The sequence below is a fragment of the Lithobates pipiens genome, unplaced genomic scaffold, assembly GCF_037356315.1.
Source record: "Lithobates pipiens isolate NorthernLeopardFrog02 unplaced genomic scaffold, aLitPip1_a1.2 Scaffold_19, whole genome shotgun sequence".
NCBI classification, from domain to species: Eukaryota; Metazoa; Chordata; class Amphibia; order Anura; family Ranidae; genus Lithobates; species Lithobates pipiens.
Genome location: NW_027507764.1, coordinates 237,934,159 through 237,953,621, shown reverse-complemented (window position 1 = coordinate 237,953,621; position 19,463 = coordinate 237,934,159). Strand labels below are relative to the sequence as shown.

Below are 19,463 nucleotides of genomic sequence, written 5' to 3'. Positions count from 1 at the left end.
GGTGCCAAATCTGGAAACAAGTGTGCTTTCGTGCAACATGCCCTCGTACATTTTCATGCAAACAAGCGTGCCCATGTAACTGACAGACAAAGATTTGCCTGTTGGTACATGCACAGATCTTCTCTGAAAGCCATCCTGACATGTATAATGTACAACCAGGGCCGGTACAAGGAGGTGGCGGGAGGGGCTCTTGCCCTGGGTGGACTCTTTTGTGGTTGGGGGGGTGCCAGATTTCTGGTGGCACTTACAGGTACTTACAGGCATGCTGGCTGTCTCCTGAAATATGCCCACCGGGCTTCTGTGAAATGTTGCATCCAAACCGTGTGCAGCCCGTGCTGCCTGTGAGACAGTATCACATTGAGCAGATTGTGAGGCTTGTAAGAGCCACTCGGTGTGTAAAACTGTCATGTAATGTAACTGCATGCAGGGAGAGAGACCAGATATTGAAATTCAGCGGTAATGTTTGGGGTGGGCTGGACCGAACAGCTATCAAACACCAGACAATGGGATGAGGTTTGGGCAGGCTGCTATGTGTATGTGGCTCCACCCCCTTTCTTAAGTTGTCCTATCATTGGCTGGTGTTTGATAGTTGTTTATCCTCACCTGCCGCCAATATCACTGCTGAATGTTGACAGTTGGTCTCTCTCCCTGCATGCAGTTACATTACATGACAGTTTCACACACTGAACGGCTCTTACAAGGCTCACAATCTGCTCCTTGTGAAATTCCCCATTTGTTCTGGTCAGTGCCAATCAGTGTCAACTATTAGTGCCCATCAGTACTGCCTTTCCGTGCTTCCAATCAGTGCCCATCAGTGCCATCTGTCAGTACCAATTAGTGCTGCCTATCAGTGCCATTAGTGCTGCCAATCAGTGCCACCTAATGGCAATCAGGGCCCATCAATGTTGCCCATCAGTGCCAATCAATTCTGCCTATCAGTGCCAATCATCGCTGCCTGTCAGTTCCACCAAGCAGAACCCATCAGTGCTGCCAATCAGTGGCCATCAGTGCTGCCAATCAGTAACACCTATCAGTGCCCATCAGTGCTGCCAATCAGTACTGCCCATCAGTGCTGCCAGTACCCATCAGTGCTGCCAATCAGTGCCAATCGGTACACTGAGTGCGGGGATGGGGAGATGAACTCAGCAGCCAGGCATATTGTCCATGGGGGGCCGGCCTGGTGGGGCACAACCGAAATCTGTTGATGTTTATTAATTCCACATGCCGGTCTTTATTATAATAGGTAATCACCAAGTTACTATTTACAATAAACTACTGGAGGTAAAATAAAAAAGTATCAGTAAAAGGCCTGTTATGTGTTCCTACATCACAAAAAAAAAAAGTGCAGCGCTTACTTACTGATCAATAACCTAACAATAATGGTGGAACCCTCTAATGCAGTGGTTTTCAACTCCTGTCCTCAGGACCCAGTAACAGGCCAAATTTGCATTTAAACTGAAATACATCACAGGTGTTATCATTTGCTGCTCAGTGATTGCAGAATTTAAGTCTGCATCTCCCCAAGGTAATATTTAAAATCTGGCCTGTTAGTGGGTCCTGGGGACAGGAGTTGAGAACCACTGCTCTAATGTATGGAAATCTCAACAAACTTCAATATTACCACAATACTGGTCTCTGTGATAAGCAACTTCACATATAATACACATCAAACTGAAAATAATGTATAAAATGAAACTTAGCAGGTATGGTGGAAACCCCTCCTATAGATATTTGCTATACAGATTAACTTAAAGTGCAACAACTTTGTAGTTAGGAGGTTCCCACACTTTGGAATTTTTATTTTTTAGATTATTACACTTAATTTTATATGTTTTAGTTACTATTATAATGTGAATTTTTTGCACTTGAAGTAAATTTTCCACCACAATTGGTAAGTCCATGTCTTTATGGACCTTGCTTTGTGCACTGGTGTGCAGTCATGGTGTGGGAGCATGAAATTGTCCAAAATGTCCTTTTGGGACTCTGGGGAATCTGGGAACCCTGGTGAAAAGAGAGGGACACAGAGGACCCTAAATTAAGGGGGGACTTTGGGGACCCTGATTTAAGGAGGGGGCTCTGGGAGCCCTAATGTAAGGAATGGTGACACTGGGGAACCTTATGTAAGAAGGGGGGACTCTGGGGTTCCTGATTTAAGGGGGGAAGGGTCTAGGGACCTTGATGAAAGGGGGAGGATTCGGGGACCCTATTGAAAGGGGGGGCTCTGCTGTAACTGGAGAACTCTGGTGACCCTGATGTAAGGGGGGGCTCTGGAGACCCTAATGAAAGGGGTGACACTGATGCAAGGGGGAGGAACTCTAAGAAGCTTGATGCACGTGGGACCCTTATCTAAGAAAGAAGGGGGAAGCTAGACTACCACCGCTTGGATCTTGGAACATTTTTCCTACTAATGTCATAACAGACATCTATGGCCCAGTCGGCAAGTGGTTCAAGTGATTTTAAATGATCACCTTGTAAAACACAACCCATTCAGTTTAAAATAGAAATAAAAGGCAAAACATTTTTGTATATTTATATAAAAAAATTATAGATACCTTTTTTCCTATTTTTTATAAGTGATCACATTCCCCCTGTTCTCAACTGCATCAGAGCTGGGGGAGAGGAAAATCAGAAGCACACTGAGCTTCCCAGTGACAGGCTGTGCAGCATGGGGGGGGGGGTCAGGACAAGTCTGATCATTGGAGGAAAGTACACAGCGTAGCTAGAGAACTGACCACTGTGTGTTCTCCTGCTTAGTGTGGTCAGTTTTTAAAAGGAAAGCAAGGGGACTAGAAGGAACACCAAGGGTTTCACATAAAGGAAGCAATACAAAGAGAACAAGAAACTTTCTTATATAAGTACATGGTACATCAGGTACATATCAGGAATATAAAGTGTTGGGGTAACAAGTATACTTTGGCAGACCTTTTGCAACTCATTATCAAATGACTTGGAAGTTGACAAGTTGTTTATAGCAAAGCGTTAATGCCTCTGTTTTTTTTTAATCTCTTCTAGGTTTAATCTGCCTGATATCGTTTGGACTGTCTCTTACTTTTACAATGAGATCTGGAAATTATTGGCTTCAAATTTTTGACACCTTTACAGGTTCCTTGACACTTCTTATAGTTGCATTTTTTGAAGTAATTGCTGTTACATATGTGTATGGAATTAAAAGGTAAACAGATTACAACTTTTAATCTATATATCTTAAACTGCTTGCTTTGATATAAAAATACAGAGGGTTGAGAGAGATTGTTGGCTTTCCCTATCCTGTCCCTATACTGACACTATGGAGGTTATTTACGAAAGGCAAGTCCACTTTGCACTACAAGTGCACTTGGAAGTAAAGTCGATGTGGATCTGAGGGGGACATGCAAGGAAAATACAAAACATGCACAGGATTGGATGATAAAATCAGCAGAGCTTCCCCTAATTTCAGATCTACCCCTAGAGCTTCCCCTCATTTCAGATCTACCCCAGTAGCATGTTTATTAATATTTTTTTTTTTACTAGTAATGCCGATGATCAGCGATTTTAATTGTGACTGTGACATTATGGCGGACACATCGGACATTTCTGATACATTTTTGGGACCACTGTCATTTATACAGCTATACAAATGCACTGATTCCTGTGTAACTTGCATTGAAGGGTTTAACCACCATGTGTAGGAGTTAAGTGTGTCCTGGGGCGTGTTTCTAACTGAGGGGGGGGAGGCGTGGCTGTGTGGGACATGTCACTGATCTCTGCTCCCGATGACAGGGAGCAGAGATCAGTGACACTGTCACTAGGCAGAATGGAGAGATGCTCGTTTACATTAGCATCTCCCCATTCTTCCTCCCCATGAGACAATTGTGGGTATCCCCACGACGATCGAGTCCGCGGGACCCGCGATCCAACTCACAGAGGTCCCGACCGGACGTACAGTTATGCCCATTTGCCTGTCCATGCCATTCTGGCAACGTACATCGGCCTGTGCCGGTCGGGAAGTGGTTAAGCTGCAATTACACTGGTAGAATTTTGCTAGCTTTAGTCATCCTCAAGCAGCACACAACTTTCCTGTCCTCTTTCTTTTGCATATGCTATTGTTCTATTAGAATACTGTGACCCAGAGCTGGCTACACACTAGTAGAATTTAAAGAGGAACTGCAGTCTGCTCACATAATTTGTAATAAAAACATCTTTGCCATTCTGAAGCTTCCCTCCAACCACTTTGTATATTACTTTATATATACTGTGATTCTCTACTTGCCAAATATGCTGCCGAAATCTCCGTCCACTGAGTCTGGCTGCAACCATTTTAACTGTGGACAGCTGAAGCTGCTGCCTGTTCACTTCCTGGATTTACATAGACACACAGAGGTACAACTCCAGCTCTGCAGTGCTCATTGGCCCTCTTATGACTTATTCCTCCCCCCACCCCGGCAAACTTTCATGAGAGTAAGAGAGAGCTGTTCATGATGTCATAAGCCTAGGCTAATGACCAGACAAGAAACAGGAAATGGGCTGTATAATGTATATTTACTGGCAGAAAAAAACATATTACTATCCATAGTTAAAACAACAAGGGCAGAAGATTTAATAGATTACAAAGTTGAAAAAATGACTGAAGCTCCACTTTAATTGTGTATGTGTTTTACTTTGGGAAATTACATTTATTGAAAAATTGCATGTTAAAAGCAAAATTTTGAACTACATTCAAATGTCGTTTGCATTTGTTAGAAAATCTACTAATGCTTTTGATTTACAAATCTCTACCTTTTGGGTGTTATGCATAGGCTGAATAATACGCTGAACGTATGGCAATATAAATGATCTATGAACTGATCATATTTTAGGAACTATTTTAATTTAAATATCTATCTGTTTTGGGTTTAGGAAAAGCTTCATCATTTTTGCCAATGTATTTTAATAGCATGCATTTAGAAAGAAAATAAAAACTGTTGTGCATTATATTTGCTTTGAATAACTTCCACCAAAAATATTAATGTCCCCAAGGTTCAGTGAAGATATCAAATGGATGACTGGAAGATATCCAAATTTATATTGGCAAGCAACGTGGAGATTTATTAGTCCATTGCTAATGGGAGCAATGTTTTTGTCGTATATAATTGTTCAATTTTGGACACCTTTAACTTATGAAACATGGGATCCTAGTTATGTAAGTATGTGATATAATCAAGAATAAAATCATTTTAATGTTTTTTTTTTTACTATTCTTTACTATTGAGCAGTTATACTTCATGGACTGGGTATTAGGAACATCAAATAAACATAGGCAGAATTTTTACAGAATTATAACAATGTTCCCTAGCTTACTACCCAGTCCAAGTGCCCTTCTAACAGAGAAATTGACCAACTCCACAAGACAAAAGCTTGTGCTCAAACAGCTGCCAAAAAAAAACCTCTACTACAGCTATTCTCAGCCTTTTTAACCGCTTGCCGACCGCCTCCTGTACTTATACGTCGGCAGAATAGCACAGCTGGGCAAGGTAATGTACCTGTACTTTACTTTGAATTTCCCAGCGTGCATGTGTGCGCCTGCCACGAGCTGTTTGCCCGTGCCGGCGGGACCCGCGGACTCGATGTACACCGGGTGCCTGCGATCGTGTCACGGAGCTGAAGAACGGGGAGATGTAAACACAGCATCTCCCCGTTCTGCCTAGTGACAGGACACTGATCGTCTGCTCCCTGTCATCCCTGTCATCATGTCACTTCTAGCCCACCCCACAGTTAAAATCACTCCCCAGGACACACTTAACTCCTCCCCCGCCCCCTAGTGGTTAACCCCTTCACTGCCAGTGACATTTTTACATTAATCAATGCAATTTTATAGCTTGATTGCTGTATTAATGCCAATGGTCCCAAAAAGGGGTCAAACTTGTCCGATGTGTCCGCCATAATGTCGCAGTCACGATAAAAATCGCTGATCGCCGCGATTACTAGTATAAAAAAAACATTAATAAAAATGCCATAAAACTATCCCCTATTTTGTGGACGCTATATCTTTTGCGCAAACCAATCAATACACGCTTATTGCGATTTTTTTCTTTACCAAAAATTTGTCAAAGAATATGTATTGGCCCAAACTGAGGGAAAAAAAGGTTTTTTATATATTTTTTGGGGGTATTTATTATAGCAAAAAGTAGAAAATAATGTGTTTTTTTCAAAATTGTTGCTCTTTTTTTGTTTATAGCGCAAAAAATAAAAACCGCAGAGGTGATCAAATACCGCCAAAAGAAAGCTCTATTTGTGGGGAAAAAGTATGTCAATTTTGTTTGGGAGCCACTTCTTTTGACCGGGCAATTGTCAGTTAAATCGATGCAGAGCCGAATCGCAAAAAGTGCTCTGGTCTTTGGCCAGCAAAATGGTCTGGGGCTAAAGTGGTTAACATGAAAATTAAGTTTCTGGTCTCAGGGAACCCCTGCTAATAATTTCTCTATCTACAGCTTATGGTACACTAGCATGGTGGTTATTGGAAAGAATTCACCTTATATGTGTGGTTATTGGGAAGAATCCCCCCTTACAGATAGCTTTAAAGATTACTATTGTCAGTGGTTACCTATCAAAGGACTCTTCACAACAGCCACTGGTGTGAACAAGCCCTTATAAACTTTTTTTTCATTGAACTTTATTTTTATGAACTTTATTGAGTTCTAATGGCCAGCATGTGTTAACCCACAGTGCACTGGAAAAAAGCAGTACTTTTTTTCAGCGCACACTGCTTGCACACCACAACAAAGCAGTGGTGTGAACCAGCCACACCAGAGACAATGCATTTCTCCGGGGTTATGCTATGGGGGTGAGGTTGGACAGCGCAGGCATAGTCACCCACAGGGGCGGACTGACCATTGGGCCACTCGGGCACTGCCCGAGGACCCCATGCCACTAGGGGGCCCCATCAGGGTTGCCAGCCTCAGTAAAACCAGGGAAAGTATGTAAAAATCTGTGGGTTTTTTTTTACATCTGTCTCTAAAATGTCCCTTACCGACATCCTTTTGGTCTAAAAATGCCGAGATTATAGCTGCCCCACCTCTCCAGTACCTTCTCCAATAGAAATGTGTCTGTATATACTGTGTGATTGTATACTGTGTGTGTGTTTGTGTATACTGTGTAGCCCCATAATCTCAGATTGCCCGTGGGCCCCATGAGTTGTCAGTCCGCCCCTGGTCACCCAACACAGTCCCACTGCACCTGGTGTAAATGAACCCTGAAAGTCATTAATTGTTTCTTGCTCATGGAACCCCTAGAAACCTCTGGAGGAACTAATACAGCCAGCTTCCAATACAAACCACACTCCCCAATGCTCTAAAATACCTATACCTATTCAATACAAGTGACAAATTGTAACAAATCCCAAACAAATCCTCAATGTAAAAGTTGAGACCACTAAATAAATGAATCAATAGTGTGATCAGTGAATTAGAAATAAATAATGTAATCTGTGAGAAAAAAAGTCCAATAAATAAAAGTTCAATAAATTAAAGTCCCCGATTCTTCCGCTATAGTGTTCAAAGTGTCCACAAAACCTGGGAGCTCACCTGAATGTATTGACCCCTTAGTTAAACTCAGGTCAAAAATGCTTTTCTCCAAGGGGATGGGTATGCCCGATCTATTATCCACCTCCTCCTTCCCACTCACATGGGCCTCAGATTTACACTTCACTTAAAATTCACTTAAAACATTTTGAGAGTAATTTATTTTGTTTAAACATGAGTATAATACTACCAAAGTTTAGGATTATTGCTGTAAGAGATACTACACTAAGGAGATATCCTTTTCTTTTTAACATGCAGCAATAATCCTAAACGTTGGTGGTATTATACTCATGTTTAAACAAAATAAATTACTCTCAATTTTTTTATTTTTATGAATCAGTCAAATAGAGGGCTCACTTGTTAGTATCTCCAAGTCAGAAATGCACATTCCACATAGATCCAACTTGCTTTAAATCAAGTGGAGCTGCGAATATACTTGCACTGATCAGAAAGAATTGACCCTCTTCTTTTACAAAGTGAGTTAAAAACATCTTAACACACACTGGGGGTTATTTACGAAAGGCAAATCCACTTTGCACTGCAAGTGCACTTGGAAGTGCAGTCGCTCTAAATCAAAGGGGTAGATCTGAAATGTGGGGAAGCTCTGCTGATTTTATCATCCAATCATGTGCAAGCTAAAATACTGTTTGTTAATTACCTTGCATGTCCCCCTCAGATCTACAGCGACTTTACTTCCAAGTGCACTTTCAAGTGCACTTGCAGTGCAAAGTGGATCTTCCTTTAGTAAAATAACCCCCATTGTGTTTCCAACCCCCCCCCCCCCCCCCCAACCCAACGATGGTACATAGAAAGGGTTCATCAGATGTTTTTTGACCCCCCTCTCTTATAATGTGAGCCAAAAAAACATGTTTCCTAAAGGCTCCATGTCAGCACAGCTGGGTATAGGCTCTGCCCCCCACTCTATTCTTCAGAACGCAGCACCTCAATAAGATAAGTCGGCAGCCAAGGCTCCACACTCCTCCTACTTGTTCCACCTCTCCCCTCTCCACAAGATTCTTCTGCTACATCCTCTGCAAAATCTGAGGCTTCTTGTGTCAAAGAGGGAAGTCTCGCAAGGAGATTCTGGGTCTTAGGATACACCATATCAAGCAGGAAAAGGGGTTATGGGTCAAGAGAAGGTTTGAACTTGATCACAATTCTAATACGCCCACCCCCAAAGGTAGGTGCAGCTGCTTACAGAAAATAATTGTCCCAAAATCACCCCCATGCCCAGCACCTTAGTGCCAAATTGAGACAACTGCTGGTTTTGCAGCTGATTCCATTCCAGTTCATAGAATCAACCCTCCTTCCACAAAATTATGGCTTGTGCTATACCATAGTTGCAGGTACCCAGCTGTCAGTATTTTGCCCAGAAGCCGATCTCTGCTCTCTACCAACATATGGAATATAACGTGTCTGTGTTGTTGGATCACGTTGTCAGTGGCAAGGTACAGACACGTGGTCTAGCAAGCATGGACAGGAACGCTACTGTCATGAACAGGTGCGACCAGAACTGTGTGGACTGCAACAGAGGGAACCAAATACATGTAAAATCAATAATGTAGTTTATTAACCCCTTCAGCTTGGAAGATTGGGCTGCTGAATGACTGGGCCATTTTTTGCGTTTTGGCACTGCTTCGCTTTAACTGACAATTGTGAGGTCATGCGACGTTCTACCCAAACAAAATTGATGTCCTTTTTTTCCCCCACAAATAGAGCTTTCTTTTAGTGGTATTTGATCATCTCTGCTGTTTTTATTTTTAGCGCTATAAACAAAAAAATAGCGACAATTTTGAAAAAAAAAAAAAAACACAATATTTTGTACTTTTTGCTATAACAAATATCCCCATTTTTTTTTTAAAAAAAGCTATTTTTTTCTCAGTTTAGGCCGATATGTATTCTTCTACATATTTTTGGTAATAAAAATCACAATAAGCGTATATTGATTGGTTTGCGCAAAAGTACAAAATAGGGGATAGATTTATAGCATTTTTATTATTATTATTATTATTTTTACTAGTAATGGGGGCGATCTGTGATTTTTATCGTGACTGCGACATTATGGCGGACACATCAGACAATTTTGACAGATTTTTGGGACTATTGCCATGATACAGTGATCAGTGCTATAAAAATGCATTGATTACTGTAAAAATGTTACTGGCAGTGAACGGGGTTAACACTAGGGGGCCGATCAAGGGGTTAACTGTGTTCCTTAGTGTGTGTTCTAACTGAAGGGGGGTTGGGCCTTGCTAGGGGAAGAGACATATCAGTGTTCATACTTTGATCAGTCTCTTCTCCCCTCAGAGAACCAGGATCTCTGTGTTTACACACAGAGATCCCGGTTCTTGCTGTTTCATGAGCGATCTCGGGAGCTGGGCACTCGCATCGGCTCCGGGGGTGAGCTGTGGGTACACACGCACCCCTAGTAGCCAAAAAAGGAAGCGATGTAAGATAATGGCGATTCACCCATGTACAACTGCGGCGGCTGGTCAGCAAGCGGTTAAAGATAAGTGAATACAAATTAAACGCACCTCCAATACCAGTGTACAGCAATCAACCAACCAAACAGTGACCCACAAATAATAACAGTCTTACAGGAGTAAGACAAGACAGGGAGAAGGTGGACGGGATCAGGCTGCAGGGCAAGGGTACAGGATAACAGGATCACAAGAGGGACAGGAACAGGTTCAGGTACAGAGGATCACAGGTACAGGTCAGGGCTCAAGGACAATACCAAGATAAGTGTGTGAGTGCTTGACGGGTATAAGTACATATCTCCTGCAATTAGCCTCAGGTGACGCCTGATCGCAGGAGATGATGTCGGCTCCACACTCCCAGGAGACACCAGCTGGTGGACACCAGTAGTGTGGCCCAAAGATCTAACAGTGCCACCAGCAGGTTAAACCTTTGACATCCTGCTAGGAGACACCCGTTGGCGGACACTGGTACTATGATCCAAAGAACCGACAGCGCCACCAGCAGGTGAAACCTTTCCTGACAGCTACATATTCTTCATGGCACACTGGGTCAATTTACTTGCAGCTGGGAAGGATACAGGATGTGGCTCACCACTAAGTTGGTGACAGCACAGTCATCTATACCCCTTCCTTCAGTCTCATCCTCTAACTCTGAAACATCAGTCCTTAACAAGCAGACCAGAACAAATGCAATCTCCCAGGCTAAACTCTGCTATGTTGTTTTGCAGCTAGAATGTCTGGGGGACAGGAGTCACACTGGGCCAGAGCTTTTGGCAGCTCTTCAGTCTTAGGATGATCCCTTGCCTTCTTCAGCCAGGCAAGGTTGTGTGTGACAACAGCACTAACCTGCTGGTCATGCTTTATCAGGGAAAGGTGACACACATACCTTGCTTGGCACGTGTCTTCAACCTGGTGATGCAGCAGGTTATGGTGAAATACCATATCTTCCAGGAGATCCTACATCAGGCCGGAACAGTGTTTGCTTTGCAGAAATGCAGCACAGCACAAGCTGCCTGCCAATTACCTAATCTGTGACACCTTCTTGATACAAAGATGGGCATTGGGGAGCTGGAGTTCTTTTCGCCATGCCAGTTGCTCATCGTTCAGGAGACATGCAGCATTTTGGCACCTTTTAAAGAGGCAACCAGAATGGTGAGCCATGACAAGGTGGGATATAGTGACACAATCCATTTACTACCCCTCCTGGAGCACTCACTCCATGGCCTGATAAACCAGATACTAGAGGGACATTAGTAAGAGGAAGAGTACGGCTTGCTGCTGCATTGAATTGTATCAGGTTACTATTCTGATGCATGCTTACATTTAGTGGTGGCTTAGGGCCACTGCAACTCATTGTAGAGCAACAGGAGATTTTGTTATAGAGAGGTGAATAAACGTATTCTCTGTCAGTGTGGACCAGAGCACTTTCATTAAAAGTGAGATGTTTTGGGTTACTAATGAGTACAAAACCCTTGCTGCTGATACTTCAGACTAAAATGTTCAGTGTCATCATTGATACCTGCTAGCTTTACTAACTCTGGACACTTCCCCTGGACCATTCCAGTGCTCTAGTAGTGTAAAGGTGTCACGCAATGTTTCCACAGCAGGACCTTAGCTTCAAATTTGTAATGTTTGCTGCAGAGTAAATCTGCTTTATGTGTCAAGCTTTGCAGCCTATTCCAGTGTTTTGGCAATGTAAAGTTGCCTCAAAGTGTTTCCGCAGCTGGACCTTCGTTACAGTAGAAATCCTGAATTACACCAAGAAGTTGGTGGCCTATTCCAGTGCTCTAGCAATCAAGAAATGTGTGGTTATTGCCTGCCACATAATACACTGTCTTGTCTCTCTTTCCTACAATGCGGCAAAGTCAAGTTGCTTAAATATTGTCCAGCGAGTGCACATTATTTGTGGCTATTGTCTCTCAGAAAATAAAATTTGATGTTTATTTCAAGCTGAAACTTGCCTTACCCTTCCCTCTTACAATGCAGGCTTACCATGCTGCTTACATACTGACCAGTCACCAAACAATACTAATGGCTATTGTCTATCAAATAAAACACTCTATTGTATATTTAAAGATGAAACCTTCCTTGTCTCTCCCTCTTACATTGGCACCTACCAATGTCACACTTACCTGTGCCATGTCTTCCACTCTTGTACAGGGCCAATGGTGTGCAACAAATCAGCAACCACCAACATCTCTGCCAATCCAAAGTCAGGCTTTGTCTTAAACAGCGCATTCTGCTTGGCACTCATAGTGTCTCCATGCTAGCTGCCAAGTTCCCTGTGTCTCCAAGTGGCTTTCTGAGAGTGTCTCCAGTGGTTCTCTGTGACCCTGTGTGTTCCAAACTGAAAAGAGTACCTGTTTGATTCTCTGTGGTTCCAGCCAGCAACTTGCACCCTGGCACCTGTGAGGTTCTCTGTTTACTCTAATCTTTAAACATGTACCTGTAGCTCCCTTGTGCATCCCAGCCAACATCTCATCTTCCTTCACCTCTTTGACTGCCTGTGTATACCAGCCAGAAAGTGTCATTCCATCACCTGTGTGTTTCCTTGTGCGTTCCAGTTAACTTGGTACCAGCACCGGCATGATTCTCAGGGCACTCCAGCATGAATCCAGTCTCCCTACACCTGTGTGTCTCCAGTATGGTACAGACTATCTCTCTGAGCCCAGTATCCCAGTGTTACAAGAAACCAGTTGCTATCACTCCTAACAAACGCAGAACCCCAGTGCTGCAAGAAAATCATCCCTATATATCTGTACTCATTCTCTTGTAACTGCCTGCTTGGGTGAGTCTGAGGACTGCAATCTGTGTGTCGCCCACAGCAGCGAAACCTATCAACCGCTCCTTAGACCCTGAGCCTTGGTCCTTCTAAGGGCTCAGACCTTTGCTGAATGGTGGTGGTGAGGGGTGGATTGGTATCAGTGGCATTGGGGGGGGGGGGGGGGGTTGTAGGGTGTGATCAGTAAAAGTAGGGGTTTAGAGAGAGAGAGAGAAAGAGAGGGCGAAGTATGGGGGTGAGAGAGAGAGAGGTGTGTGAAAGAGAGAGGGGTTAGAGAGGAGGGGTGTGAGCGAGTAGGAGTGGGTAAAAGAGAGGGGGTGAGAGAGACATAGAGGGGTGTGGGAGAGAGAGGTGGAACAGATAGGGTTGCTGAGTTGAGCTGGGGATTTTCACTGGTTTTGTCTTTCAGAGGGAGGGGGGTGAGTGAAAGAGAGAGGGGTGAGAGAGACAGAGAGAGAGAGGGTGTGTGAAAGGGGGAGGGGTGAGGGGGATTGGGGATGAGAGAGAGGGGTGATAAGAGAGAGAGGGGGTAGGGGGTGAGAGAAAGGGGATTGTGAATAAGAGAGAAAGAAGGGTATTGGGGTTGAGAGAGAGGGGGGGGATTGGGGATGAGAGAGAAAGAAGGGGGATTGGGGATGAGAGAGAGGTAGGATGAGAGCAGGGGTATTGGTTATAAGAGAGAGGGGATTGTGTATGAAAGAGAGAGGGGGTTGGGGATGAGAGAGAAATAGAGGGAATTGGGGATGAGAGAGAGGGGAGAATAAGAGAGGGGGGTTAGGGATGAGAGAGGGGGTTGGGATGAGAGGGGGGATTGGGGACGAGAGAGATAGGGGGATAAAAGATGGGGGATTGGGGATGAGAAAGAGGGGATTGGGGATGAGAGAGAGAGGGGGTTTGGGGATGAGAGAGGGGTGAGAGGGGAGGATGAGACAGAGGGGCCCTTAGCCCTGGCTGCAGTCCCTTCTGTGCACCCCCTGTCCCAGTCTGTGTATTGTGTGGACGGTGCCTGGTACCTCCTTCCATAGGATGCTCATGCTGGCTAGCAGCAGGCAGGGCACTTCTCCTACTGGGTGGTGAGTATAGGGGTGCTCTGCCCCTTCCAGCAGATCCTTCTTAGACCGTGGACCGTCCTGGGTAGCAGTCCCTGGCTGCATGTACCCTCCGCTGTCCTCCGGGCCGCTGTGGAGTGGAGGGGAGAGCGGGGTAGCAGTCCTTGGCTCCATGTACCTCCCGCCAGTCCCTGAAGGGACCAGATCTGCCTGTCCCCTAGGCCGCTGTCGGAGCTTGGAGTGGAGGGAAGAGCAGGGTAGCAGTCCCTGGCTGCATACAACTCCGGTCCCCAGGGGCGCCTGATCCTCCAGGCCACTGTTGGAGCTTGGAGGGTTGCGCCTGCCACTCCTTACCTCTTTGGTGGTCAGGGAGCTCTTTCCCCTCCCGAGTTCTCGCTTCTCCTTGCTTCCAGTCCAGGACTCCCCATGCCAAGGGGCTCAAGGGGCAGCGACTTCGGGCCCCTCAACAATGACAGAGCCCTGGACAGCTGCCCCTTTTGCCCCACGTTAAAGATGGCACTGACCATGTCTCTGCAAGGCTCTGTGTCTCCTCTGTAGACAAGTTCTGGTTAGCCTCTGCCCCTAGTGGGAACAGATTTCTTATCTTTGACAACCAATCTGCCTGCATACTGTCTAGTCATTGTAAAAAATCTCTCTCTCTCTCTCAATAAAATCGCCTCATTACTAGGAGTGGAACGTATGTCATATCACATCTGTATGCATTACATCAAATTGACTTTCTCGGAAGCAGAAGGATAACATGTAACAAAAAATACTCCACATTACATCACTAACCTCCAATGCACCCCCTATCCATATTAGCCTTGAAAATGACCAGATAAAATAAGTTTGGGTTTTGCAGATCTCTCCGCCCTGGCCCCCCTTGCTAATCTCTAATATTCACTACTGGATGAAAGCTTTAAAAGGGGAAAAACAATAACATAGAACTTAAGGAAACATTGTATACCAATGCTCCGTGATGATCAAAAGATATCAAAACATGTCACAAGCAGGGTGGCATATAGCTTCACAATCACTTGCTAACCGCAGGCCTGCCACTGCTGACAAGGCAAACCACAAAAGATGGTGACTTAGTGTCCAGTAGTTCAGTTTGTAACTTTTTAGGTGTTAAACCAATCGTGCTGAAAATGTGGAAACACATGTTAAAAACCACTTAAGGCCTGGAAGGATTTACCCCCTTAATGACCACGTAATTGTTTTGCCTTGCAACGCTGTGCCCAAATAAAATCAATGTCCTTTTTTTCCCACAAATATAGCTTTCTTTTGATGGTATTTGATCACCACTGCAGTTTTTATTTTTTGCGCAATAAACAAAAGACTGACAATTTAAAAAAATATATATTTTTAACCTTTTGCTAAAATACATATCCAAAAAAAAAAAAAAATTTCTTCATTAGTTTAAGCCAATATGAATTCTGCTACATATTTTTGGTAAATAATAAATAAAGTTATAATAAGCGTATATTGGTTTTGCGCAAAAGTTACAGCGTCTACAAATTAGGGGATAGATTTAGGGATTTCATTTTTTTAAATGTCTTTACTGGTAATGGCAGCGAACAGTGATCTTTAGCGGGGCTACAAGATTGTGGTGGACAAAAAGTGACACTTTTTGGGGACCAGTGACACCAACACAGTGATCAGTGCTAAAAAAAATGCACTGATTACTGTATAAATGACACTGGCAGGGAAGGGGCGATCAAAGGGTTAAAGTCTTTGTTAACCCAAAAAAAAAATGGATCCTGCTCCTTTAAAAAATGTTATATGACACTGTGCTTGTTCTATGTCATTTGGCCGCCTATAACACCTAAAAAACCTGGTCCTGCCAGTTTCTGCCCTCCCCTATGTAAACTGACCACGGTGTAATATGGCTGCTGAGCCCTGACACTGTGGTCAGTTTATGTGCCTCCATCATCAGCAGCCCTGCTTTCTGTCTTCTCTGTGCTCCTGTGTCCTCCTCCCCTCCCCTCACTGCATGTCAGCTTGTGACAGTGCCTCCCCCTCCACTCCTGCTGCTAAAATAACTGTAAATTGTATGCACCATCTCCTTATGCAGTGTTCCCCTTGATGTGTGATAAAAAAAAAATGCTGGGTCTCTCCTCCTCTCCTCCTGAGTAACGTCAGCAGGGAATATTTGTTCCTCCCGCTGCTACTGACAGAGGAAGAAAGGAGTGACCCAGCTGGTCACATGATCGTGGATATCAGCTCGTACATGAGGTTATTACAGCATTTTTTTTTACATGCTGCGTGCGCGTGTCCACAGTTTCTATCACACAATATGACATACAGGCACACTGCTACACTATATCTGTGGCGTGCGGGCCATAAGTGGTTAACGGCCCATTGGCTCCTCGCCAAGCATATACACACAATATCTGAAACCGCAGGTGGACCACCAGCTTGAGATCCAACTACAAGCTTTTTAACTGCAGCAACTTTAATATAGAAGCCTGGAACCGAGCTTTGGAATGCGAGCGCCTAGTGGTTAAATCACTAGGCTACATTACACCAGCCACTCTCAGACACAGTCACTGGTCTATACCACTTCTCCTATTGCTAGATCCAAAGTCACAAGCCTACGCTATACCCCAGCCTAAAGGCAACAATGTATGCCTACCGTCTTCCTGGCCTCAGATTACCAACCTATAACCCATGATCCTCCACCTGAATCTTCTCTCACTACATGAGCAAAAAGAAAAAGACCTATCGCACTCCTTGAACTGTTGCCAACATCCCTCACCAATCTGATAACCAGATCCTGCAAATAAATAGAGATATTAAGATTAGCAACCCCAGATCAACTGGCCAGTTACCCTAACATCAATAGTATGCAAGCTCTTGGAGGGGATGATAAGGGACTTTATACACAAGATTTTAGTAACTAAAACGGTATCATTAGCAGTAATCAGCATGGATTCATGAAGAATCCCTCTTGCCAAACCAATCTATTAACCTTCTATGAGGAGGTGAGTTGCCAGCTAGATAAAGGGCAGCTCGTAGACGTGGTGTATCTCAATTTTGCAAAAGCATTTGACACAGTTACCCATAAACATTTACTGTACAAAATAAGGTCCATTGGCGTGGGCCAAAGGGTGAGTACATGGATTGAAAACTGGCTACAAGGGCGCATTCAGAGGGTGGTGATAAATGGGGAGTACTTGGAATGGTCAGGGGTGGGTAGCGGGGTCCCCCAGGGTTCTGTGCTGGGATCAATCCTATTTATTTTGTTCATAAACGACCTGGAGGATGGGGTAAACAATCTCAGTATTTGCGGACGATACTAAGCTAAGCAGGGAAATAACTTCTCCGCGAGATGAAACCTTACAAAAAGATCTAAACAAATTAATGGGGTTGGCAACTACATGGCAAAAGAGGTTTAATGTAAATATGTAAAATAATGCATTTGAGTGGCAAAAATATGAATGCAATCTATACACAGGGGGCCATCTAGGATGGAAAATACCTGGGGTTCCTAGTAGATGATAGGCTCAGCAATGGCATGCAATGCCAAGCTGCTGCTAACAAAATAAACAATATTGGCATGCATTAAAAAGGGGATCAACTCCAGAGATAAAACGATAATTCTCCTGCTCTACAAGACTCTGGTCCGGCCGCACCCAGAGGATGGTGTTCAGTTCTGGGCACCAGTCCTCAGGAAGAATGTACTGGAAATGGAGCGAGTACAAAGAAGGGCAACTAAGCTAATAAAGGGTCTGGAGGATATTAGTTATGAGGAAAGGTTGTGAGCACTGAACTTATTCCCTCTGGAGAGGGGATATGATTTCAATTTACAAATACCGTACTCGTGACCCCACAGTAGAGATAAAACCTTTCTGCAGAAGGGAGTTTAACAAGACACCAGGCCACTCATTGAAATTAAAAGAAAAGAAGTTTAACCTTAAACTACGTAGAGGGTTCTTTATTGTAAAGCCCCATACACACTATCAGATTTTCTGTTGATTTTTTCCTTCAGATTGATCAAAACCATGTAGTGCAAGGGCTTACCTGATTGCATACAAATTTAATCTTTTAAGGTTTGACATCATATTATATGGTTTTGGTAAATCTGAAGGAAAAATTCAGCAGAAAATCTGATAGTGTGTATGGGGCTTAAGAGCGGACAGGATGTAGAATTCCCTCCCACAGGTGGTGGTCTCAGCGGGGAGCATCAATAGTTTCAAAAACTATTAGATAAGCACCAGAACGACTGCAACATACAGGGATACACAAGGTAATACTGATATATAATCACACACATAGGTTGGACTTGATGGTCTTTTTTCAACCTCACTTACTATGTAACTATGTAACTGAAAAAAAACTAGTGTGTTAATGATTATTACTTTATTGTGATTAGCATTCACTGAGTGTGCATTTTTGTTTCTCTCTTATACAAATATTAATTATAGTAGCTGACTTAAAATACAATACATTTTTTAACAGGTTTATAAACAATAACTTGTTTGGTAGAATCTGTGCTAGAATATGTACTGCAAAGGTTCTAATGGTGGTAACCTTATAACATTATATATTTTATTCCCATATAGGAAAAATTCCCTATGAAGAAGGTACAAAGCTATCCCGGTTGGGTTGTAGCCATCTGCGTATTGTTGGTAGCCATACCATCCATGTGTATTCCATTCGTTGCGCTGGTTCACCATGTTAAAAGAAAACTGACAAATAAACCAAACTATGAACCAGGAGATCATGCAAACAATTTAAATTAAAAGAAAATAGGCTTGTGCTGTATACTTTATATTAATGTAAATTGTATGTAATATATTCTTTAAAAGATGAAGGTTTTTTTGCCTGAAGTTATGATAAGTAGTATAAGGAATAAAGAATAAAAAAGAAAAGAAAAAAGAAATCAATGCAAACGGTACTGTGTATAGGGTAAAGGTATACAACTATACACCATTTTAGTTTAGCAGTTGTTTCTCCAAATTGTGGTGGTCACAATTCATAAACAAATTTCTCAATTTCTTTGAAACCAAATCTGAATTTGCACCGTTTTGTCTGGACCAACTTGCCCCATTCATAGACATTAGCTAACGGTCCAAAGAAAGAGGTGATTTCAAGCTGAATAGTTGTTCATCTAAGAAAGATAATAGGAGGAATGCTCATAGGTAATATGCTTTGAAGACAAACTTCATATGCAAAAATCAACCTGCAGGGCTGGAACAGACAATCTATTTCTTCAGCTGAATACCTGTACAACTGAACTATCATATACAATATGTACTCATATTTCTTGTAAAGCATTGATTTACATATTGTCTAACAATTTTTCAAACCAATAAAATTTTCTAAAAGTAAGATTATTCTTCCATCTTTCAAAAGTCCCACTTCAAACAAGGTGAAACAAAAGATGCATCCAACGACTGTTTCATGTACAGCAACATGCTCTGACAATTTAGCCTATTGTGGGGGTATCATGTCCCACCTCCATATCCTGCCAGGATCTGGATCACCTTCTTAAACAGTACAATTTTATGTAGATGACATCTAATTTACATTTATACATTCCATTATTTATCCCATCAAACTTTTCGTTCGTGGCAGGTTTAACTTATGGCTGTAACTACAAATATCCTTTGTT

The 19,463-nt window shown here is 43.1% G+C and overlaps 1 protein-coding gene across 2 annotated transcripts in view; it reads left to right on the top strand.

Moving 5' to 3' along the window:
- LOC143996645 (sodium-dependent neutral amino acid transporter B(0)AT3-like) overlaps window positions 1-19,180 on the top strand; it is a 159,171-nt gene extending 139,991 nt beyond the window's left edge. For both annotated transcript variants that reach the window (XM_077491820.1, XM_077491819.1), the window contains 3 exons: window positions 3,013-3,172; window positions 4,996-5,158; window positions 18,412-19,180. In XM_077491820.1, coding sequence (XP_077347946.1) covers window positions 3,013-3,172; window positions 4,996-5,158; window positions 18,412-18,591 — 503 coding nt within the window. In that variant the 3' untranslated portion in view covers window positions 18,592-19,180. The remainder of the gene's footprint in view (window positions 1-3,012; window positions 3,173-4,995; window positions 5,159-18,411) is intronic.
- The last annotated feature ends 283 nt before the right edge of the window (window positions 19,181-19,463 follow it).